The following is a 26,534-nucleotide window of genomic DNA, read 5'->3' on the forward strand; positions in this document are numbered from 1 at the left end:
AGAGTTGCAGCTAGCAAGAGATGTTAAGGGTAACAAGAAGGGTTTCTTCAGGTATGTTAGCAACAAGAGGAAAGTCAAGGAAAGTGTGGGCCCCTTACTGAATGAGGGAGGCAACCTAGTGACAGAGGATGTGGAAAAAGCTAATGTACTCAATGCTTTTTCTGCCTCTGTCTTCACAAAAAAGGTCAGCTCCCAGACTACTGCACTGGGTAGCACAGCATGGGGAGGAGGTGACCAGCCCTCTGTGGAGAAAGAAGTGGTTCGGGACTATTTAGAAAAGCTGAACGAGCACAAGTCCATGGGGCCGGATGCGCTGCATCCGAGAGTGCTAAAGGAGTTGGCGGATGTGATTGCAGAGCCATTGGCCATTATCTTTGAAAACTCATGGTGATCGGGGGAAGTCCCGGACAACTGGAAAAAGGCTAATGTAGTGCCCATCTTTAAAAAAGGGAAGGAGGAGGATCCTGGGAACTACAGGCCAGTCAGCCTCACCTCAGTCCCTGGAAAAATCATGGAGCAGGTCCTCAAGGAATCAATTCTGAAGCACTTAGAGGAGAGGAAAGTGATCAGGAACAGTCAGCATGAATTCACCAAGGGCAAGTCATGCCTGACTAATCTAATTGCCTTCTATGATGAGATAACTGGCTCTGTAGATGAGGGGAAAGCGGTGGATGTGTTGTTCCTTGACTTTAGCAAAGCTTTTGACACGGTCTCCCACAGTATTCTTGCCAGCAAGTTAAAGAAGTATGGGCTGGATGAATGGACTATAAGGTGGATAAAAAGGTGGCTAGATTGTCGGGCTCAACGGGTAGTGATCAATAGCTCCATGTCTAGTTGGCAGCCGGTATCAAGTGGAGTGCCCCAAGGGTCGGTCCTCGGGCCGGTTTTGTTCAATATCTTCATAAATGATCTGGAGGATGGTGTGGATTGCACACTCAGCAAGTTTGCAGATGACACTAAACTGGGAGGAGAGGTAGATACGCTGGAGGGTAGGGATAGGATACAGAGGGCGTTAGACAAATTAGAGGATTGGGCCAAAAGAAATCCGATGAGGTTCAACAAGGACAAGTGCAGAGTCCTGCACTTAGGACGGAAGAATCCCATGCACCGCTACAGACTAGGGACCGAATGGCTCGGCAGCAGTTCTGCAGAAAAGGACCTAGGGGTGACAGTGGACAAGAAGCTGGATATGAGTCAACAGTGTGCCCTTGTTGCCAAGAAGGCCAATGGCATTTTGGGATGTATAAGTAGGGGCATTGCCAGCAGATTGAGGGACGTGATCGTTCCCCTCGATTCGACATTGGTGAGGCCTCATCTGGAGTAATGTGTCCAGTTTTGGGCCCCACACTACAAGAAGGATGTGGAAAAATTGGAAGACGTCCAGCGGAGGGCAACAAAAATGATTAGGGGACTGGAACACACGACTTATGAGGAGAGGCTGAAGGAACTGGGATTATGTAGTCTGAAGAAGAGAAGAATGAGGGAGGATTTGATAGCTGCTTTCAACTACCTGAAAGGGGGTTCCAAAGAGGATGGATCTAGACTGTTCTCAGTGGTAACAGATGACAGAACGAGGAGTAATGGTCTCAAGTTGCAGTGGGGTAGGTTTAGGTTGGATAATAGGAAAAACTTTCACGAGGAGGGTGGTGAAGCACTGGAATGCGTTACCTAGAGAGGTGGTGGAATCTCCTTCATAGGATATGAGGGTTGGAAGGGACCTCAGGAGGTCATCTAATCCAACCCCCTGCTCAAAGCAGGACCAATCCCCAATTTTTGCCCCCTGATCCCTAAATGGCCCCCTCAAGGATTGAACTCACAACCCTGGGTTTAGCAGGCCAAAGCTCAAACCACTGAGCTATCCCTCCCCTCCTTCCTTTGAAGTTTTTAAGGTCAGGCTTGACAAAGTGCTGGCTGTGATGATTTAGTTGGGGATTGGTCCTGCTTTGAGCAGGGGGTTGGACTAGATGACTTCCTGAGGTCCCTTCCAACCCAGATATTCTATGATTCATTGTGGATAGTTCTCTAAAAACATCTGTCAATGTGCAGCAGCAGTCCAAAAAAAAAAAGTGAATAATGTTAGGAACCATTTGAAAAGGGAAGATGAGAAAATATCATAATGCCACTATATAAACAAATAGGATGCCCACATCATGAATACCGTGTGCTGTTGTGGTCGCCCCATCTCAAAAAAGATATATTAGAATTGGAAAAGGTATACAGGAGGGAAGACAAAAATTATGAGGAATATGGAACAGGAGAAATTAAAATAAGACTGGGACCGTTCAGGTTGGAAAAGGGATGACTAAGAGGGGATATGATAGAGCATTGGTTTTCAAACTTTGAGTCACAACACAGTACTGGGTCGCAGAATGCAAGGCACTAGAGGTTGCCTTGCTCAGCACCGAGGGACCCTGGCGGCCGCCCAGTAAAAACTAGTAGTGCTGTGCCCCGGAAGTAGCCAGCAGCAGGTCCGGCTCCTAGGCAGGGGAGCCACAGGGCTACGCGCACTGCCCCTGCCCCGAGCACCGGCTCCACACTCCCATTGGCCGGTTCCCAGCCAATGGGAGCTGGGAGGGGGGAAGGTGGTGTTTGCGGGTGAGAACCATGCAGAGAGGCTTGCGAGCCTCCGCCTAGGAGCCGGACCAGTGGCGTAGCCAGGTGGAGAAAACAGGGGGAGCGGAGATAAAAAAAGATGCCACCCGCTTGTACTCACCCAGCGGCGCTCCGGGTCTTTGGCATCAGGTCCTTCACTCGCTCTGGTCTTCGGCGGCACTGAAGGACCCCCTGACACTGAAATGCCACCAAAGCCCGGAGCAAGTGAAGGACCCAGAGCGCCGCCTGACCAGCCGCCGAAGACCCGGAGCACTGCCGGGTGAGTAAAAATTAAAAAGGCGCCAAAAAATTAAAAAGGCACCACTTCTGCTTGGTGGGAGAACGGCCACTCCCCCGCTAGCTATGCTACTGAGCCGGACCTGCTGCTGGCCGCTTCCGGGGCCCAGAGCAGTCCGTGATGCTAGGACAAACGGGAAGCCTGCCTCTGCACCCTGGCTGTGCCGCTGACTGGGAGCCACTGAAGATAAGCCTGCACCCCAATCTCCTGCCCCAGCCCTAAACCCGGAGCTCCCTCCTGCACCCAGGCCCCTCATCCCTGGCCTCACCCCAGAGCCTGCACCCCCAGCCCAGAGTCTTGACCCCCCACACACACCCCAAACCCCTCATCCCCAGCTCCATTGGGTCATGGACATCAACAATTATCTTCAGCTGGGTTGCCAGAAAAAAAGTTTGAACACCACTGTGACAAGGGTCTATAAAATCATGATGGTGTGGAGAAAGTGAATTTAGGAAGTGTTTTTCACCCTTTCACATAAAACAAGACCAAGAGGTTAGCAAATTAAATTAATAGGCAGAAAGTTTTAAACTAACATAAGGAAGTACTTCTTTACACAACACACAAATCAACCTGTGGAACTCATTGCCAGGGGATGTTGTGAAAGCCAAAAGTATAACTGGGTTCAAAAAAGATCTGGATAAATTGATGAAGGATAGGTCCAACAATGGCCATTAGCCAAGATGGTCAGGGACACAACCCATTCCTAGGCGTCCCTAAACTCTAATTGCCAGAAGTTGGGACTGGAAAACCGGAAGGATCATTCAAACTGCCCTGTTCTGTTCATTCCTTCTGGCACATCTTGCACCAGCCAGTGGACCATTGGTCTCATTCAGTATAGCCATTTATGTCCTTACTTTATTATAGAGTTATAAACCCTGATGCAATTTTAACTATGATCTTGTTACTGCTCCATCATAACACACATCATTTTAATATTAGCTATGACTACGAGCCACATGCTAGACATACAACTGCACACATCGCTCTCACTGACTATGGATGTGCCATCTTTAACCCAAGACCAGTCTCCAGTCTATCCTCCTTTGATGAGAGAGCAACAGCATCCTCCCTATCACAAAAAACACAAGGTTGGTCCTCTGACTGAGGCACAAAATGAGTGGCCTGATGCCCCAGTTCTATTCCTGGCTCTGCTACAGACTCCCTGTATGACCTGGGAGAAAGAAAAAAAAAAACTCTGGTGCGTCTTAATCTCTGGTGCGTCAGTTTCATATACAAGATGGGATAATACTTATCTGCTTCAGAGTCTGACAGGCTAAATGAATCAATATTAGGTATTATACTTCCATATATACAAAGACCTGCATGACTGAAATCCCATCTTCCTCCTATACGATCATCATTCAAGACATCAAAAATTTTACATCTAACAAATCCTTTAGCATCCAAAATTATTGGGCTCCCTCTCGCTTATTTCTTAAACCTTGTATACCTTTCAGTTAAGCTAATTATACTGTGTTGTTGAAACCATTTTGGAAATAGTTTTAAATGTCTATAGACCCAAGTGAGTCCCCAAAGCACACACCGTCTAACATGCAGTCAGCCAGTCAAGTTCCTGTCTGAACTAGCAAGGTATCCAAGGTTTAAAATGTCAGTTGTGATACCTATCAGACATTTATCTACTTTACACAGAAGTGTACAAAGTGAGGGGAATACGAGGAAAGAGTTGAAGTTCTTTTGGATATCATAACACTATTTCCACACAGATTTTTTTGCTTGCTTTTCTTTAACCATAACCTTAACTTTTGAGTTTGACAGGTTTCAGAGTAACAGTCATGTTAGTCTGTATTCGCAAAAAGAAAAGGAGTACTTGTGGCACCTTAGAGATTAACCAATTTATTTGAGCATAAACTTTCGTGAGCTACAGCTCACTTCATCGGATGCATACTGTGGAAAGTGTAGAAGATCTTTTTATACACACAAAGCATGAAAAAATACCTCCTCCCACCCCACTCTCCTGCTGGTAGTATCTTATCTAAAGTGATCACTCTCCTGGCCATTTCCAGCACAAATCCAGGTTCTCTCACCCCCCACCCCCCCCACAAACCCACTCTCCTGCTGGTAATAGCTTATCTAAAGTGAGGAGAGTGGTCACTTTAGATAAGCTATTACCAGCAGGAGAGTGGATTTGTGTGTGTGGGGGGGGGGGGGGGGGGGACACCTGGATTTGTGCTGGAAATGGCCCAACTTGATTATCATACACATTGTAAGGAGAAAAGGAGTACTTGTGGCACCTTAGAGACTAATCAATTTATTTGAGCATAAGCTTTCGTGAGCTACAGCTCACTTCATCGGATGCACCACGAAAGCTTATGCTCAAATAAATTGGTTAGTCTCTAAGGTGCCACAAGTACTCCTTTTCTTTTTGCGAATACAGACTAACACGGCTGTTACTCTGAAAACTGTCATTGTAAGGAGAGTGATCACTTTAGATAAGCTATTACCAGCGGTAGAGGGGGGTGGGAGGAGGTATTTTTTCATGCTTTGTGTCTATAAAAAGATCTTCTACACTTTCCACAGTATGCATCCGATGAAGTGAGCTGTAGCTCACGAAAGCTTATGCTCAAATAAATTGGTTATTCTCTAAGGTGCCACAAGTACTCCTTTTCTTTTTGAGTTTGACTTACATTTTTAGAACTATAATGCTAATGATACATTTCCTACCCCCACAATATTGTCATGCATTTCCAACTTCAATGTTAGTTTACAAATAATTTTCTTGGAAATACATTAGGTTTTGCTTGTTTACAAAAGTTTCTACATAGCCTATAACATAATTGGCAACATGATTTATCTCGGGGCCTCTCCTTCTGCCCCTCCACCCCCATGAACATGATACAGTTCTGTGCTGAATCAGTTCTGATGTGCATCCGATGAAGTGAGCTGTAGCTCACAAAAGCTTATGCTCAAATAAATTGGTTAGTCTCTAAGGTGCCACAAGTACTCCTTTTCTTTTTGCGGATACAGACTAACACAGCTGCTACTCTGAAACTTGTTAGATGTATATGTAACAAACATGAACACAGGGAAATTTTTAAACAATTCCCACAAATTAATACTATTCAGTTTTACTGATAGGACCTGACAACATGTCTTCACGGATCCAGATCAGCCGTAACCCACATAAATATTTGTCATTGTTATGCTTGCTCTTTTTTTCAAAAATGTAGTTACTCTAGTGCCTTAGCTGAAATCTACCAACTTACATTTACCATTTTTTGGCCAAATTCCTTGAAAAACTGGAACTTCAATTAAGGGCCTATTGGGGTCAGCAATAAACCCTAGAAGAAAATCCAGTGTAGTTCCACATAGAGGTAACACTAATTAAATCTGCAATGACTCTCTCGCATTTTGATATACTGTGTTAATCACAACTTAGTTGCTGACTTATTTTATTCAAAAAGCCGTTATTGTGAGAACCACAAAAAGCACTGTGAGTTCTAGATTGATTCTGCAGCAACACTATCCAACAAATACAAAAGCATTTATACAGAGCTTTATTTTTCCAACAGTATAAGCATTCAACTAACATTATCTAACAAATACAAAGCATTTACACAGAGCTTTATTTTTCCAACAGTATAAGCATTAAACTATTCTCCAAGCTGAGCTGTCATCAGTGATCCTGGTGCACAAACAACAAATTTTGTTACTTCAGCTCCATTAGAAACAAAGGATTAATTTCAATATTTCCCAAACAGATTAGGACAAACATACCCTGTTAATTTTTTGTACAACTCTGCAGGTATTAAACACTAACATTTAGTACACACAAATATCTACCTATTGTACTATACAGCTATGCCATTTTAAAACAATTCCTTAGTGTTGCAGGAAATTGTGCATTTAAAAACTTTGCACACGTGTCAACTGTTACTCAGTGAGATACAGACAAATGCGAAGTCTGAAGTTAACCACATAGGGAAAAAAAAAGGTTTTCGAGTTTTAAAAATATTTTGTTTCCTCTGCTTTGATTACTCAAGAGCACCTGAACAGATTTTGTTAAACTCACCTTCAGGCTCAAGCAAAGCATGGAAAAGTTTCAGTCCTAGACTTTAATTCTATACTCCTGTAAGCCTTATGAATTTAACTACTAGCTAGTTATCAAAAATACAATATGTATCATAGGGGTAAGTTAAAATCATAATAAACCTCTGTTTCTGCATAGAACTTTTTTTTACGTAAGATTTTCAGAGACAGATGTGGTGTTGCAGTTACATTGTGTTTTTCCTTTCTAAAACTTGCTTTCGATCCACGATAATATGTCAAGTTGTGGCACAGTGCGGTATTTTAACACCTGTGGTGCAAAGCATGAGGCTGAAGGCAGGGTATCAGTCACCTGAACAGAGGTGACATTACAGAAGCAGGCATGCACTGAAGTGTCTTGCTAAGATTACCACATAGCTATGTTCAATGTTAGAGAGAAACTATGGTATATACTAGTCCATTAGCCTGTTTGTTTATAAGCCAAACCCCCCAAGATGGCAGGCAAAAATGGCAAAAACTGGCCACAACTTCCCGTGGCTCCCATTGGCTGGGAACAGCGAACCGCAGCCACTGTGAACTGAAGGGCTCCATGCTTGAGAACGCTCCAGGTAAACAAAACAACAATGTATTAGATATTCAATTCAATAGAGCTTAAAATCGTCAAATTTTGGTGTAGACCAGTTGATAAGCCAACCCCCGCTCTTTAATGCTTCACTTTTTTACCAAAAAAATTTGGCTCATGAATGAGTATATACGGGTAGTTTATACAATGTTTTTAAAATACTGTTGCTCCAAGAAATTTAAACAAAATTTAAACAAAACTGAAAAGAATGGTCTTTTCTTTGTAACTTAATGTTGTTTTCAGCTTTTTTTTTTTTTAAAAAGTTCTCTCCACCCCACTTTTGAAGTACCCTCCTTGACATACACTCTACCTCCCTTTTCCTCTATGCTCCCATTTTTGCTTCCCAGATGTCTCCCCCATATTTATATTGCAAGAACAGGCTCACAATACTCCTACCATTTAAGTGCTTCCAGGAATCACTTCAAATCATTGAAGAATCAGCTGAACAAACTCAAATGGTAATTTTCTCAAAAATCAAAATTCTCTTCTTTAAAATGCTATAGCTTAGTTGAGACCCTCCTAGCAGCCTTTTAATAGTGAGGTCAATAAGCACCATTTTGTAATTTAAGGAAAGAGCTAGCAGCCAGGAATAGGACTGGGAGTTAAAAATGAAGGAAGAAAATAGAGGTGGAGGGGCACACAAGGAGGCAGATGTTGACACAAAGCTATTTTCTACACAAAGTTGGAGAAAATATTTTAAAACATTAAAATTTTAAGAGTACATGGAACACCTGTGAATTGAATAGGCAACAGACATTAACAAGAAGGTGCTTTCAGCTAATATGACATGACACCATTTGCTTATTGGTAGGCATCACAAGATATCAGCATAGCTACTGACCAGTTAAAGGCAGAATTATCTAATGCCATTTTATAATTTGTCCTTATTCTATGCTGTAGAATTATTAACAAAATCAAAACTGAGAAGAGGTCAATAAACATCCTCTGGAAAAAAATTCAGTTCTCCATTGGGGAACAAGTTATACTGAGAAACTAAATGCAAAGTGCCACAGCAAACAAACTCGCTTGCTGGGTAAATTTAACTTTTGGTAGGATTCCAAAGGCAGAAGTCAGCAAGCGTTGCCAATTTGGAAACAGCAAGCCATCTACACAGTTGCTTGCACTGTATACCTTAACAGCACAATTTGGATAAGAGTACTAATGCCAGGTTCTTAAGCCACGGCTTAGCCTCCCAGGGAAACATTCGGTAAGTTTATACTAAGGCCAAAGTAGTGACTAATCTGCTGGCACTTTACAGCTACTAAAGTTCAATTTCAACCCTTGGATCACTTGCATTGTCACACTGCCTCAGAAAATTTGCAGAAAAACTATTCTTAGGACACTAATGCCTTCGTATTAGCTCAATTTTTTAAAAGTACTTGTTTCACATGCAGCTAAAGAGATTCCTGCAAACACTGCAAAAAAAAAAAAAAAAAAAAAGTCTTCCTTGTTCTGCTCAGAGAACAACATACTCACCCACACTGGAAGGCTTTGGGGGAAAAAAAAGAACTGTGAACCAGCCACAATACAGCCAGAATTCATTTATGTTACATTAATTAAAAATTACAGCACAAGGCCCAATTAATGAAGTAACAGCAGATTAATTCAATCAGAACTCAACACAAATTTCAGCACTCAAGAAGAGACACGACCTAAAACCACTAACTGCTTGCAGGATATCAACTTTTAGACTAAAAGGCAGTACAACAACACAGAAGGACTTGCTGCCTGCCAGCAAAAAGTAAATAGTACTGAAGGCCTCCGCAACACACCTGAGAATTGTGAGGATATCTTCCCCAGAAAAGCCAAAATACATAAGCAGTAACGATAGACCTCAAAAGAAATTTAAAAGTAGCTCTCTTCTCATTTAGTTTCGTGTGTTTAGCCCCTTCATGTTTTGTTGACAAAGACTGCAAGTACCACAGCAGTTGCTGGGCTTCCCATAGGACACATAGAGGCCAGTGTTTTTATCTTCACACACACACTAGGAGAAAGTTCTTTCCTCTCAGCTGCAAGAAGCCAACATATTTACACACAAGGAAGGATACCTGACAATAAAGGCAGTTCCTTCCCACAAGAAGCCTGAAAGCACACAGGATAGTGTGTTCAGACCATGTAGCCTCCACACATCATAACTATAAATTGTATAAAGTTCTATGCAACAAAAATATCCCAGCATCCTCTGACAAAGAAAGTTAATTAAACCTTTTTTTTTTTTTTTTAATTAACAAAAAGAGAATCCAGTCTTCAGGGAGCATCTGTGCATATGTTTGGATCAAAAACCGAAACAAACAGGCAGAGAAGAAGCCATGCAAAAATTAGAGTATGACTGCTTTTACTTTGGAAGTTTTCCCCTTGGCTGGGAGAGATTTATTTATTCTTTGTATTAGGGTTTGAATATATTTAGTGGTCAATGGTGTTGCCCTTCTCCCAGTCAGCGATCAACATTCTATGTTGCTAGTGATAGCTCCCCTTATTACTCGAAGAAGTCCAAAGTTAAAGATTTCTCTGGAGTAGGCCCTCATTATTTTATTTATTATTTGTCTTATGAGAATGTCTTGGCTATGAAACCCACCCACCTCCCCCTCCGGGCTTCAGAGCTTGAGCTTCACCCAAGCATCTACATCAGCGGTTTCCAAACTGTGGGTTGCAACCCCTAATGGGGTCATGCCACCAACAGATGGCGTTGTAGCAATCTCTACTTTGCGGAGGATACCATTTTGACCTGCACAGTGTGCCTTGCATGTATGGTGTGTGTAAGGTCACAATGTATGAAGGACGCCATTTTGCTCTACAAAATGGCATCCTCCATAAAACATGACCTTGCACACCATACATACAAGGTCACATTGTGCAGAGGTCACCATTTTGCTCTTCAAAATGGCTTCCTCCATACAGGAAAGACTTCATTAAAATGGCATCGTGCCCGCAGAAAGTTTGGAAAACCTTAGGGTTTACGTGGCTATTTTTAGCACCACAGCAAGTACTCCACAAACCCAACTCTGCAGACCCGGACTTGGACTCACTGCCAGGGGGATTTTATTTATTTATTTGCCATGTAGACATACTCTAAGGAATCCAATCAGGCTCCCATCATAGTAGGTATATAAACACTTGAGGAAAACACTATTTAAAGGTTTACCTGTGACGTAATGGATAAGAATCCCAATCTTGTCATAAACTCTAACTCTGTAAGCCCCCAACCTAAAGACTACTTAACTGAAGGAATTTGGGCACCCATATAAAGCTCCCTGTACTAATGAGTAGCCTACTGAGACTAAAATAGTACACAGCAATGCTAATTCCAAGTTGCACAAGTCTAACTGAAATCAAACCAGTGCTAAAACCAGTGGATTCAAAGCGTGATATTTGCAGATCCAAATTTTGAACAGGGATTTTGGTGGTTAGGGATTTCTGAAGGTGGGGAGAGAAGAGGGTGGAAAATGGGCTTAATTTTTCAGTATTAAAAATTTACATAAAATATGCAGGTTTTTTTAGAATATTTAGTGTTATATAAGAGTTAATACAGCATCCAGCACAGATGACATGGTAATATGTGGCTGCACTATAGCTAGAGTGCTTTTCTTAAAACAGTCTCGTCAGCTAGCTTCGGAGTTTACAGCAGCACAACACGTTGCAATCGTATTGCTCAGAGTTTGGGTCCTCAGCTTCACAAAGCAGAGGAGGACAGGAATGTAGCACAGGCAGTGTACTCAGACCCAGGGTGGGAAATGCTGCCTCGTAACCTCCTCTGTTTGATTGAAAGGGTAGTAGCAAACTGACTGACTACTAATGGAAATGTACTCATCTAGCCTTGACAGAGGGAATGATCCAGTGCAGGATCTGATGCGGGGATAAAAAGAGAACTGGGCAAGTGTGTCTCTGCTGAAAATATTTTTTTTCTAAACGAGAAATATTAAGCCTTAATCCTGATGCATGGGATAGAACATCTCGTGTAGCAGATATTTTTAAGCACTTTTTTTTTTGGGGGGGGGGTGGGGGGGGGAAGGGGACGGACATGAAGTGGGAGACAGGTGATCTTTGGGTTTGTTAATTTAAATGGTGAAAAAGACAGAGGTCTTTTTGGAACCCTCTGCTTCACTCTCAGTACAATTAATATGCATTCTAATGAACCCTGAGCACGTCCTTTCTCTAAGGCAACTTCACTGAAAAATATATATCTTGCTTCTCTGTAACTGTCAAGTTGCAAAGCCAACTATAAAGACACTGCACTTGAGCCATTCTATTTGCACAAATGCTTTAGTTGCCCAAAGTCTAAGGGACACAAAACATTGATTTCTTCCTACAGTGCCTCTTGTAGCCATAAGGTAAGTTTAAATCTTCCATTGCAAAAATGGGGAGAGATTTAAATCTCATATCACTTGCTCTCAGCACTGTTTAAAAAGACCTTTATTAGGACCTGTAGGGGTAAGTTTCAAAGCAGTATGCAAATAATTTTGCCATACAGCTCCCACTAGCATCAGTCAGAGACAAATCCCGATATATCATTTTGAAATTTTACTAATGTGTCTGAGAATATTTTGCTTATTGGCTAAAGAGGGTCTCTACATTTGAAAGTTGCACCTTCACAATAAAGAGATTGCACTACGGTATTGTGTATGAGGTGAAATGAAAAATAATTTTTTTTTATTTATATGATTTTTATTACAAATATTTGCACTGTAAAAATGATCATGTGAGCACTATACACTTTGTATTGTGTTGTAATTGAAATATATTTGAAAATGTAGAAGAACACCCAAAATATTTAATACATTTCAACTGGTATTTCTAATTGCTTAACAGTCCTATTAAAAGTGCAGTTAAACGCATTTCTTTTTTTTTTCTAGTTAATCACATGAGTTAACAGCAATTCATCAACAGCCCTAGTAAAATAATAAACAGGTCCAGATGCTTGGGTTACAGTTCCTCCCAACCATAAAATGTCGAAAATCATCACCAGCTTGTCTAGTAAAGAACTGAGATGGCAGCATGAGCCAGTATGCAAGATCAGTTGGATCAATGGGAAGATTATTTCAAGATGCTCCTTGACTGTTCATCTAGTGTCCCTCTTCTGCTTGAAGTGAGACAGGAAGACCTGATAAAGCCACTTTCTGTTCACCAAGAAGTGGTTCATACTACAGTTCCTAAACTGAAGTGAGGAAAGGCACCATGAGCTTGTAACATGACCCTTGAGTAGCTGAAAAAAGAAGAGAATATTATTGGGTATGCACTCTTCCAGTCCATCTGGCACACTAATATCATCCCTGACGAATGGAAGAAGGGTGTTATTCTGCCTCTGTTCAAAAAGGGTGATAATGGTGTATCAACTATAGAGAAATTATGCTGTTGTCAATCACAAAACAAGTGTTTGCCACAATGCACACTGCTAATGCGAGAAATTAACATGGAAACAGAGGCCAGGATATTCATTGTGGATTTAGACCTTGTTGTGCCACTACTGACCAGATCTTTCCCTTGGGACAGCTTTTTGAGAGGATGGCTGAATTGAATAAAGCATGCACTGCATTTTTGATAGATTTCCTTCAGATCTTTGAGCAGACTTGAAGGGATCTGATGAGGCATTCCTGGGAAGACAGTGTCATTCATAGAAGAGCTCTATAATGGAATGGAAATCTGTGTTTGGTCAAGAGCAAATACACAACATGGTTTCCTCCTTTCACAGGAGTTGAACAAGGCTGTCTCCTGTCACCGTTCTTCAATATCAGCACTGATGGATAAGCTTGAAGAAGATAGCTGTCAGTAACATTGGGCCGAACACCGTTTTGCTTCAAGACCTCAAAATGGAGAAAATACACTCAATATTTTGATTATATCATATCCCATATATGTAGAAGTCTAGCAGTCTCAAATTGAATTTGAGTACTCAACGCATTTCCATATAGAGAAGTAACTTAAAAATTCACATTCAGCTCAAATGATAGCCTCATTGTAACTTGCTAATAGCTCTATAACTAATCTAAGTGAAGAGTGAGTCCACACTGGCAGTAACAAAACTCTTAGAAAACTGATAGGGGAAAACATCCCTCTTTCTTTGATAGCCTACAAAAGTCCAACGGACCTCCCAAAGCAGTTTATATTCAAGGAGGATTTAGTGTTTGACAGCAGTCTTCAGTACCATCCTGCCGAAGATCACATCAAGCATTCTGTAGTACCTAACGAAAACGTGTGAGGCAACAACTCATGATTGGATGAAGTCAAACCCTGAACTCTGAGGTTCGATCCACACACACCATTGCACCTGTTTATCATTAGTTTTAAAACAAATTTTGTGAAACTGGTGACAACTCCTGTGTGGACATTCTCAAACCAATATAAGCCAGGTTTAAATCAAATGAACAATGTCCACCCAGGAGTTTGCACCAGTCTATTTTAAAACCAATTTTTATTAACCTAGTGCAACTTTGTGTTTAGACTATTTAACCCATATATGGGAGATCACAGAATCATAGAATATCAGGGTTGGAAGGGACCTCAGGAGGTTATCTAGTCCAAGCCCTTGCTCGAAGCAGGACCAATCCCCAATTTTTGCCCCAGATCCCTAAATGGCCCCCTCAAGGATTGAACTCACAACCCTAGGTTTAGCAGGCCAATGCTCAAACCACTGAGCTATCCCTCCCACCCGAGATGAGATCAAGGATTTAACTGTTTCCTTGCGGCATTTGGGAGGCACTAGAACCTCGACATTTAGACTGATATAGAAGACTGGCGAGAGAAAAAGGATAATGACAAGCAATTGTGTAAGGGTAGGTGGAAGTATTCAAGATATCTTATAAGTTTTCATGTGAAATAAAATTGGCCCAAGCTATTATACAAATGTGATTAAATACTCAACTTGCACATTTAATTCCACAGAAACATACAACTCCTTGAGCGATTCTACTCTTCCTTTAAGGAATCTACAATATTGTCTATAAGCTGAAGGAGTGGGGGGATTAGAGGGGCTGGAATTGAAACTCCTGAGTACTTTTTCACAAAGGAAACTGCCTTCTGTCCACACCACAACAAGCAGAACCTCAATGTGCTTTTGCCTGGAGTGGGGTGCCACTATTCTTGTCATCCAGATGATTTTCTGGCACTTGTTCTTTGGAGAATTTTGATTAACTGTAAATCAAGCTTCTGAGTGGATTTGCTTTCTTCCCTTGGAATCTCCTCAACCAGATTAATCCAACAAGCACATGATTTTATCCCAATTACTCATCCACCCAATTCTTTCTAATCCTATTACTCCACTTCTGTTGAAGTCACCCAGCAGCATAACTATTTTCTTCATTCCAGACTGGAAAATTAGATTTCAAGTCTACTTCCATCAAAATAGGGGTTACTCGGCCCAGATTCCCATCTTTCTGTCCAGTACATAACCTCACCTCTTCCCAACTTAAAGCCCCCCTAACTCCTAGAAAACAAAGGAAATTCCCTCCTCTACGCCATTTTCCAGGACAGACTTATTTCTCTCACTGAACATTATTTGGCAGACAGGGTGGGCTCCAAAAGGTGATCCTTGTGATGATTGCTCACGATTTCTAGGAAGTACTCTGACTAAAGTAAATTATTTTCCACAAGTTTCTAAAAGGACAATTCTGTATCTTATAGCAAATTATTCAAGATGGAAGTATTTGTGGGTTTTTGTGTTTTGTTTTTTAATGAACGTAAGGAAAAACACTAACCTAGGTCTAGAATATCTGTATCCTGGCTACTGTTACCTGAATCAACCGAACTTGCAGAAAAATTTGAGACTCAATCCTGATTCTAATGACCCTCTCCATGTGAAGAGACAGAACGTGGTATTACTGTCAATTTCCTCACATTCCTTATGACACTACTGTCACATTCTTGGATGTCCAGGGGTGTTCTTTAGCACAGCTGGAGAAAAGCAACAGCATGCAAAGTTTAAATTACTGTATTTCTCACACTTAATTCCTGCTTTGCAGATAGAAACAGCAAGGGTTCAAAGGCCTTTATGGATGAAAACATTAATGCTGTAATACTGTACCCTAAGCTCTAGTTAAACACGTCCTGTGACCCAGGATCTAGTATTGTGTCATTAAAAAATGAGAGAGAGAAAGACAGACAGACAGAGAACTAGAGGAACAAAATCTGAAGATGACCATCTACAGATGGTAGGCAATTTACGCTTTAACTTGGGCATTTTGCTGTCAGATATAAGTGGTCTCAAAATCACTAAAAAAACAATACAAGGATAGTTTTAGTAAGGTCTTTGGAAGACCGGTGCTTTAGAACTAGTCAAAACTTGTTTATTTTGGGCAAGTTTGTATTGGTGCCTAACAGGTCTTTTCATATTCTTTACCCATGCTGCCTGCAAAGACAAAAAGATAAAAAAACCCACCTCCACAAGGGGCATGGCTCCCAGAACTGGTGCATAGTTAACACGGGCACTTTACAGTGCTGAAACATGCTGTGCTCAGGGGGGTATTTTTTCACACCCCTGAGTAAGACAGTTGCAGCACTGTAAAGTGCCAGTGTAGACAAGCCCATGCTAAGAAGAAGTCAGGTCACCATCACCTAAATTAAGAAGCTGTAGTCTAAACCAAGATTAGAAAGTGGAGTAGGGAATTTAAGTACACCTCTCTGAGCAGGAAGAGACTGCCCAAAACAGCCAATAGAAAGATGCTTCCATGTACTCAAAATAGAAAGCTAGATGTCTCTACCAGCATCAAAAAAATTAGTTATTCATGGTGATGGGAAAAGGAGCTTTCTGGGCTGGAATGGGATATTTTCTCAATTTGCATTTACCTTATGTTTATCACAATTATCCAACATCATTCTACCAACTCATCTGATTGCTACTAGTTAAGTTAGATTCTTCTATAGTTTTCCACAATTTTCCTTAATGACCCTGATTCCAATGCTGATGATTGGGACAAACCAGTATCAGCTTCTGCCTATGCTGAGTAGCCATGTTGTACAACTGTTCCTTATTTATATGGGCTGATCAATAAGAGGACTTTAAGGAATGTTCTACTCTGAAAAGTGATTAAAATAGCATTGTAGAGCCAGCACATTGCTACTAGTACTAAAGATCCTGAAAACCAAATAATGTCATCAGTAACAACTATGTAACATCTCTGATGCACTAGCTTTCTGCACATTCGTTATCCCGGGCCTAAACGAAACAGACAATCCAAAGTATGAGAGAATAGTCGCACTTGCAAGATTATTGATCTACATTAGTGACAAGAGAAGAACCCAGCTTGACTATCAGATCCCAAACTGATTTCACAAAGGAGACAGACAAGCTGTTTTACAGGGCAACCCACCCATGAAATCACTATGTCAACATATTTCAGAGTAGCAGCCGTGTTCGTCTGTATCCGCAAAAAGAAAAGGAGTAGTTGTGGCACCTTAGAGACTAATAAGTTTATTTGAGCATAAGCTTTTGTGAGCTACAGCTCACTTCAGCTGTAGCTCACGAAAGTTTATGCTCAAATAAATTTGTTAGTCTCTAAGGTGCCACAAGTACTCCTTTTCTTAATGTCAACATGGAAACTCCTCAATACCATTTTTAAGTCATTTTACAAAACAGAAACTGCAGTTATTTTAATAGCTTCTTACAAATAACTTTTTCAAAAGCCAATCTAACAATCCATTTTCCAATTAATTATTACCTAAAGTGCATCCAACAGCTCCCCATTTTACATTAGTTCACTATTTTTCTATAAAATAATAGTTCAAAGAAGTATACGCTTACTCAGAGTAGTAATGATTTGGTTACTGTTTATCCAAGTGCTGTATTAAGCTGTCCTTAAAGTTTATATGGTACTGAGATGCGATTCACAGATCTATAGTTTCAGGGATCAGTATTTTCTTTTTGAAGATAGGAATGTTACAAATATTGCACCTTTCTTCAGGGACAGGTGCTGTTTTAGGAAATACTACCTATTTCAGCAGAAGTTCTCTTAGTGTTTTATTGCTTTATGAACTCCCAAATGAATAGAATCTTGCAAATTACCATTGCACCTAAATTTCTTAAATAGCTTAACTATATCTTAGATGTTTCTGTTAACACCATACAATGATTTCCTGTATAAATCATTACATTAGCCTGACCAGCAAAGCAATGGGGATGGAAATTTCTCTCCATCATCTTCCATACCACCACCATAGCAGAGATAAGCTGAAGTCCTATTAGTATAAAAGAACAGGGGGAGATACTGTGTAGACACACTCTGAGGACCCCTCAGTTTTGGAATCCAGTTTGGTTGTAATGGCCGAAATCTGGAGACCATCAGGACACACTGCAAAGCTCATCTTTTTTCTGGGAAATATTTGAAAAGGGGTACGGTGGTGACGGGGGGAATTTTGAAGGTGGAGAACTATTGGAAGAGGAGGGTGATTTAAGTTTGGGAGTTCCTGGCTCATTGCTGGTGGTTTATACTGCACTGTGCTGCTGTACTTTATGTTTTGTTGTATCTTAAAATAGTAATTTTAAGGTCTCCTAGAGTATATGGCTATGCACTCTTTTTACTGACATGTAAATCTAAACATCCAACCACAGTAAAATTACGAAGTTTACCCCGTAACTTCTCCACAAATACAGTATTCACTTTAATTACCCCCTTGGCCATAAGCTAGATGGGTCCAAAACTCTCTAACGAATCTTTAAATATTCTAGGTGAAAATCATCTTAATATACTTGCCTATTTGTTCTCCATACTTTCTTTGCCCTTTTTGCTTATATACCTTCTGTAAGATTTTCTTTGACGAAAGGTTTCTTCAGCTCTAATACTATCCAAAGTGCAGTACTACCCCTCTGAATATCAAGTAATACCTGCCTAACCTTAATGATAGGGACACCTGCTTTTGGAATATTTAAAAAAAAAAAAAAAAGTGATTTTGTGATGCATTACTCACTGTAACAACGAGGAGTCCAGTGGCACCTTGCAGACTGGCAGATTTATTTGGGCATAAGCTTTCGTGGGTAAAAAACCCATTTCTTCAGATGCATGGAGTGAAAATTACAGATGTAGGTATAAATATACTGACACATGAAGAGAAGGGAGTTGCTTGCTGTGTATTTCTGGCTGTTTACCATAGACATATTAGTAACAAGAAGTTCTGTACTATTGTTTTCCCAAGCTTTCTAAATAAAGCAAACATGTTTTTCATAATTTTTAAGATGTTAGGGGTGCAACTAACTAGAAATTACATATTTTGTTCATCTGGTACACCTTGTCTCTTTGCCATATTCAAAGTAGACAAACATTTCATATTTGATGCAATACATTCTGTATTCCCTTCCTCCCTGAACTGCCACAGTTCAACTGGTTTCTCTAAACTAAACTGGAGGCCCCTAACACAATGGATAGTTACTTTCACAACTTTCCTGCTATGCAAGGGTCAATTAACTTAATTTTTAAAGACACAAATATATTTTACAGGTTTTGGTTACATCAACTACCAATTCCATGATGTAGAAAACAGTGACAAGCAGTTATACAGTCCTCTGTGACTTTGCTACATTGACTATGTTCAAAAATACCTTACTTAATCCTTTTGTAGCCTCCAAGATAATTTCAAATGGATGGGGAAAAATGTGTCCCTGGCCAATTTAAACCATATATAGCGTAAAATGCTACTATGTATACTTGATTTGCCTTCACATAGTTGATGCTACTGTGGTATACTTGAACCTTGATTTGCCTTCACACAGTTATACTTCAGAAACTGATCTTCCAAATACACCAGGTCCTTCCATTTTCCTCCTCTCCTTTATATCCTTCTCAGAACCAAAAGTAAAAGTTTCAAGTCCATTTACAAGTATCAGTCTGAGAAAGATAGAAACACACACACATACTAAATAAAGTCAGACCATTAACTTCTAAGTATTAGTCAGTTCTTTGTTGTGTCTTCGAGAACAGGTCTAGCTCTAAGTGACACGTGTGTCTTCCCCCTCCTAATAAGCAGGCACTGATATGATTAACATGCTGAATGCAGATGCTCTTCATGATGAAGTTTACATCTGAAATATAAATAGAAGCTTTAGAAAACAGTCTTACCTGAAGCTTCCATAGACTATAAGGAGAATGGAAATCAGGAACGTAGACACTTGGCTGGAATCCACAAGGGAATATGCCCTAGAATGGGGGAGAGAAAGGCACAATGTGTCACCACAGAGCATCACTTTTGGGTGTCATTTGATAACTTTGTCTTATATTAACAAAACAAATAGGGCACTGAATGACAAGTCAGCAAGGCAGCTATTCCTAGAATGCCAATGCCAAATAAGAAAACACTTAAAAAGCTGACTAATTAGCCTATAATATTCAATGACAGACTCACAAATTATTTGCAGCATTCAAACAGTGATCAAATATAATTTGTGGCAACTTGTGCCAAGCTCACCACATGGGAGCTTCTGCCGAAGCAGGTGGGAGGAGGAAGATGCTTTACCTTTATCTAATGAAACCATGCCTATAAGATGCAGCCTTCTCAAATATTACTTAGTTATAGGACTTAACTGGTAACGCAAAAGGTAGAATGGTGATCAAGCATTATTTCAGAGAAAACAGGCTGCAGCATGCATTTAACTATACCCACATAATTGCATCCACATTATACCTTACATGCAAGATGGAAATATTTTGATATACGACTTCTGATGGAGATTTTGGTAAGGACCAAGTCTTAAACCCACTAATGCCAGTTTACTTGCATAGATTTCCTCAGAAATCAAACTTCAGAATACATATGTGCATGACTTCCTACATGTGTGTTTATAATACAGAACTGAGATTCCTTGTGTCCCTAATGCCTAAGCTATCTAATTTTTGGTTCCCTACCCCAAGAGGCTGAATTGTACTGTCTAGCTTATATTGCAAACTTTGGGGTAGGGATAGTGTCTTTGCCAAATTTATAAAGCAGCCATCTAACAGAATTAAATATGTACATACCATTGCTTGACAAATTTCAAGTTTTTGTATATTTATCTATTTATGCAAGAATTTCTATTAGACGTCTAGCATTCACATTTTCAGGGTATGAGGGATATCAAAATGCCTCTAAAGTTAAAACCTGACATGGAACACTTAGCCATCACTGGGGTTGCTTCAGTTTCACTCTGCTGGAGAAATTCTGTAAGTACAAGCAATATAAGTTTTTATGCCACTCGCATTACTATAATATTCAGGTGCCTTACACAATGATCCTTCCCCCTGTAAAGATTATACCAAAAGGGAATGTCTAGGACATGGGGGGTGTATGTCATAAGATTCCTAAAACCTGTACAAAAATTTAGAACTGAGTATTTCAGAGGTCTGACAGCTAAGAAATTGCTAATAAGCTATTGTAAACAAAAGGGAATGGTTGGAAGATGCCTAGCTAACTCTGGCTCTGACAAGCATTTAGGTATGTTTACTCATTTTTCTTCTACAATAAATGAATGGAGTGTTATTGGAGATAGTCAATTTATGCATATCTCCTCCACCTGAACTACATGGTACAACATATCAACTCTAATATTTTAACATGCCACTGTTTTATCACCCTTGCAAACTCAGATAACTGGTTGGTGTAAGTGTAAGCAATTCTATTCAACTTTCCCTGTTACGAGATTCACTATTAAATCATAACCCGACAGAGATTACTATAACCTAGACTACCAGCTACTTTGTACTTCAATACACAGGTACCATCAAGAGCTTCAGCAACTTCACCATACTGAACTATATAAATTAAATATACTAGAGTAAAACTATAAAGGCATCAGAGGATAACAAGAAGTGAGAATGGGAATGTATCCATTTCTTAAATTGGTTTATTCCTAGATCACTAGATTGAAGGTGAGCAACAGCAAAAGGACAAAAAGTACCCTTTCACTTCTTTATAAAGAACATAGAATGCCTGGCCACTATGGATGTAGAAGCCCTCTACACCAACTTTCCACACAAAGATGGACTACAAGCCGTCAAGAACACTATCCCCGATAATGTCACGGCTAACCTGGTGGCTGAACTTTGTGACTTTGTCCTTACACATAACAATTTTACATTTGGGGACAATGTATACCTTCAGATCAGCGGCACTGCTATGGGTACCCGCGTGGCCCCACAGTATGCCAACATTTTTATGGCTGATTTAGAACAACGCTTCCTCAGCTCTCGTCCCCTAACGCCCCTACTCTACTTGCGCTATATTGATGACATCTTCTTCATCTGGACCCATGGAAAAGAAGCCCTTGAGGAATTCCACCATGATTTCAACAATTTCCATCCCACCATCAACCTCAGCCTGGTCCAGTCCACACAAGAGATCCACTTCCTGGACACTACAGTGCTAATAAACGGTGGTCACATAAACACCACCCTATACCGGAAACCTACTGACCGCTATTCCTACCTACATGCCTCCAGCTTTCACCCTGACCACACCACACGATCCATCGTCTACAGCCAAGCTCTGCGATACAACCGCATTTGCTCCAACCCCTCAGACAGAGACAAACACCTACAAGATCTCTATCAAGCATTCTTACAACTACAATACCCACCTGCGGAAGTGAAGAAACAGATTGATAGAGCCAGAAGAGTTCCCAGAAGTCACCTACTACAGGACAGGCCTAACAAAGAAAATAACAGAACGCCACTAGCCGTCACCTTCAGCCCCCAACTAAAACCCCTCCAACGCATTATTAAGGATCTACAACCTATCCTGAAGGATGACCCAACACTCTCACAAATCTTGGGAGACAGGCCAGTCCTTGCCTACAGACAGCCCCCCAACCTGAAGCAAATACTCACCAACAACCACATACCACACAACGGAACCACTAACCCAGGAACCTATCCTTGCAACAAAGCCCGTTGCCAACTGTGCCCACATATCTATTCAGGGGACACCATCACAGGGCCTAATAACATCAGCCACACTATCAGAGGCTCTTTCACCTGCACATCCACCAATGTGATATATGCCATCATGTGCCAGCAATGCCCCTCTGCCATGTACATTGGCCAAACTGGACAGTCTCTACGTAAAAGAATAAATGGACACAAATCAGATGTCAAGAATTATAACATTCATAAACCAGTCGGCAAACACTTCAATCTCTCTGGTCACACAATTACAGACATGAAGGTCGCTATCTTACAACAAAAAAACTTAAAATCCAGACTCCAGCGAGAAACTGCTGAATTGGATTTCATTTGCAAATTGGATACTATTAATTTAGGCTTAAATAGAGACTGGGAGTGGCTAAGTCATTATGCAAGGTAGCCTATTTCCCCTTGTTTTTTCCTACCCCCCCGCCCCAGACGTTCTGGTTAAACTTGCATTTATGCTGGAAATGGCCCACCTTGATTGTCATGCACATTGTGGGGAGAGTGGTCAGTTTGGATGAGCTATTGCCAGCAGGAGAGAGAGTTTGTGTGTGTGTTGGCGGGGGGGGGGGGGGGGGGGGGGGGGGGGGGGGGTGAGAAAACCTGGATTTGTGCTGGAAATGGCCCACCTTGATTATCATGCACATTATAGGGAGAGTGTTTACTTTGGATGAGCTATTACCAGCAGGAGAGTGAGTTTGTGTGTGTATGGGGGTGGGGGGGGTGTGTGTGAGAAAACCTGGATTTGTGCTGGAAATGGCCTACCTTGATTATCATGCACATTGTAGGGAGAGTGGTCACTTTGGATAAGCTATTACCAGCAGGAGAGTGAGTTTGTGTGTGTGTGTTTTTTGGGAAAAAAAAGGGGGGGGTTGAGAAAACCTGTATTTGTGCTGGAAATGTCCCACCTTGATTTACATGCACGTTGTAAGGAGAGTGGTCACTTTGGATAGGCTATTACCAGCAGGAGAGTCAGTCTGTGTGTGTGGTTTTTGGAGGGGGGAGAGGGGGTGAGAGAACCTGGATTTGTGCAGGAAATGGCCCACTTTGATTATCATACACATTGTGAAGAGAGCGGTCACTTTGGATGGGCTATTACCAGCAGGAGAGTGAGTTGGGGGGGGGGGGGGCGGCGGAGGGTGAGAAAACCTGGATTTGTGCTGGAAATGGCCCAACTTGATGATCACTTTAGATAAGCTATTACCAGCAGGAGAGTGCGTGGGAGGAGGTATTGTTTCATGGTCTCTGTGTGTATATAATGTCTAATGTCCACAGTATGCATCCGATGAAGTGAGCTATAGCTCACGAAAGCTCATGCTCAAATAAATTGGTTAGTCTCTAAGGTGCCACAAGTACTCCTTTTCTTTTTGCGAATACAGACTAACAAGGCTGTTACTCTGAAACCTGTCATAGAATGCCTGGGATTTTTTGTTCTCTACTTCGCATGCTCTCAGTCACCCTGCCTTTTTTATTTATTTATTTTAAATACACAGAGGATAGCCAAAACCTAGCATTTCCTGGTTTTCCTTGAAGATACCCGTGACTAAAATGTAGCCTTAAATAGAACATACACTCAGCAAGGTATTTAATACATTAAGTTACAAGACAAGGCTCTACTCGTCATCATTCCTTCCCTCCTGCACACAAGGTTCTCCACTCTCTGATGTGCTATATGATAGATATGACAAGCTGTACAACAGCATATCACTACAATTATCCAGCATTTCTGCTTGTTCACAGAACACGGTTTGACATGTTTAAAAATGTACAAAGTGGGTGATTTTTTATTTTATGGGGCTCAATGATTTGTCTCATCCATAATACACTCAGATTTGAACCAAGTATGGTTTTTAAATTACGTTTATTTCACTACACTGAAGTGAAAAACAATTCTATATGAATACTGGAATCATCCTTACATAAGCCTATCAAAGCATTGCAGTGGAGATTAGCACAGTGACCTGTTGATTCTAGGCGGTAAGCAGTAACCATGAAGGTGTTTCCATCCTGCACACAGCAGTGTTGCAGGTACAGCATCATTATGTATTCAAATCAGACAGTGGAGTGTTCCCAGCTTCTCTGTATAAGGATCTTTTTAGCAAGGTGTTCCAAAAATAACTCAGACTCAGTACCATATTGCCAGTACAATCCACGACCACAGGAGCTCTCAGCAGGGGAACCCCAAACAGGTCCAAGGGAGTCTCAAACATCCTTCCTTTCTTTATCACTCGATGGGAAGGAGTTCAAAAGCTTTTTTTCTGTTACATGAAGTCACGATACGAAAAACGCCAAGAACTACACTACAGGATTCAAACAAGGAACTCTCTATGGCTACGCTACAGACGCTATTACAGCTGTAATGCCACACTATAGATACCCGCTACAGTGACACATGGGGTTTTTCTGTCACTGTAGTTAATCCAACCCTCAAAGGTGGTAGCTAGGTCAACGGATGACTTTCTTCCATGACCTAGCGGTGTCAACACCAGGGCTTAGGTCTGTAATTGCATCTCTGAAGGGTGTGAATTTTTCACACCTCATAGCCACCTAGCTAAGTCAACCTAAATTAAGTGTAGACCAGGCCTAAGTCTGGTGAGAAGTTCCCCACCATATTACAGTCCACAAGTTTACTACTATGACACTTCAAGGGCTAAATAAAGTCTGATTCCATTAGAATTTCCCTTCTTCATATAGCCTGGAGACATGGAATGTTAAAGAGTATTGTTCAAGCCTGTGTATACAAATGCTTCCTGAAACCTGACATCTTAAATGTCGGTCAGTTTGCAAATGAATTAAAACCCCTTGACCCCTAGACACCAGTTTTTAATCACTTAATCTAGACCCAAAATAAGGATCTGCAATACGTGGGGAAATTACACTGCGAGTCATTTTATAATCTACATAGCTTTTTGGACACCATTCAAAATTTCAGAAATCTGCAAACCCATTTATATTTGGAACAGACATCTAAATGAGAGTCTAATTTACCCAATCCAGGAGACAGGTTACTATGCATCCATATGTAAACGTTAACCAGATCACAACTGGAGCCATATCACTGGAGTGCCAAAGTTGTGTTAAACATTTCTTTTCAAAAAAGGATGCAACCAGGAAAAGTAACAGGAAGTTTCAGAGAAATTGTCAATTTTATGCATTGAAGTTCATCCCAGAGTTTTGTCTACCAGGAATGTCAGTCACATTAACTAAATGATTAGCAGTCAGAACAGTAGTGGAGGATTATACATGCAAAAAACATGGTCTCAAAACAGAAGCTATCCCTTGACTTAAAATATCCACTGAAAAAGCACTTTGTAGTACTTGTTACAATGCTGACCAGAATGGAAAGACTAGCTCCTTCCTGGTTCCTGCTCTCATTCAAAAAACTAGCTGCTGAACAAAGCTAGGTAACTGGCTGCTGACTTCTGAAGGTTCCGGTTTAGTACTGTAGTTCATTATTCAGCTGTACACCAAATGAAAAGCATTGCCCCAGCCCATTTCCAGTGCCAGACTTATGCGCAAAGAACACTGCTCAGAAAAGCACCACAAGCTTTCCGGTGAGGTTCAATGCTTAATAAGATTCTTTTGCTACCTTAGCTGCAATTAAACATACATTCTGGAAGGTGGGTTTTAAAGGATACTTAACCAGGCTAGCAGGGGCCCTGAAAATAAACTCAAGCTCACTGATTTTGCCAGGAAATATAATGGATAAAGCATTTCAAAAGCTGATGTTATTATGTCATTACCAAATCCACAATTAAATTTAATACTCTTCTCTCCCGTCTGCAGACAAAAAACCATCCAAAAGTTTTCTCTAGGACTGAAGACCATATTCTGAACTTCCAGTTTTGCAGGGCCATTGCCGATTTTAATAACTGGCCTGCCATCAGACATCTCTATTCTAGCTGCCTTAAGGACAAGTGCTTACAACACAGAGCCTGCTAAAGGCATGCCAAGACAGACAGAGCAAGCACTGTTCTACAACATTGTGTGTCAGCCTTCTAGCTATACAATGAGAGCATTCTTGTCTACACAACAATCCAAGCAGCCAGCTCTTTAGCCTGGCACAGATAGCTCCATAGACATTTACCTACAGAACAATTCCAGGAATACCAAGCTATTCAGCCACACAACCACTTCCACACTCCTCAAACACTAAGTGTGG

General features: G+C 40.9%; 1 protein-coding gene across 5 annotated transcripts in view; it reads right to left on the reverse strand.

Annotated features, from left to right (window-relative positions):
- SPPL3 (signal peptide peptidase like 3) overlaps positions 1-26,534 on the reverse strand; it is a 140,183-nt gene that overhangs the window by 41,519 nt on the left and 72,130 nt on the right. For 2 of the 5 annotated variants that reach the window (XR_006286015.1, XM_027824013.3), the window contains exon 2: positions 19,556-19,633. The exons of 1 other annotated variant lie outside the window; for it this stretch is intronic. Coding sequence is in view for 2 of the 4 variants with exons in the window: in XM_027824013.3 (XP_027679814.2) it covers positions 19,556-19,633 (78 nt within the window). In the remaining 2 variants the exon portion in view is untranslated. Of the gene's footprint in view, positions 1-19,555; positions 19,693-26,534 lie in introns of those variants that run through there. 2 more of the 5 variants (XR_005222334.2, XM_007061555.4) reach the window with 1 other exon arrangement.

This window comes from Chelonia mydas, chromosome 15 (genome assembly GCF_015237465.2).
Source record: "Chelonia mydas isolate rCheMyd1 chromosome 15, rCheMyd1.pri.v2, whole genome shotgun sequence".
In the NCBI taxonomy this organism is placed as follows: domain Eukaryota; kingdom Metazoa; phylum Chordata; order Testudines; family Cheloniidae; genus Chelonia; species Chelonia mydas.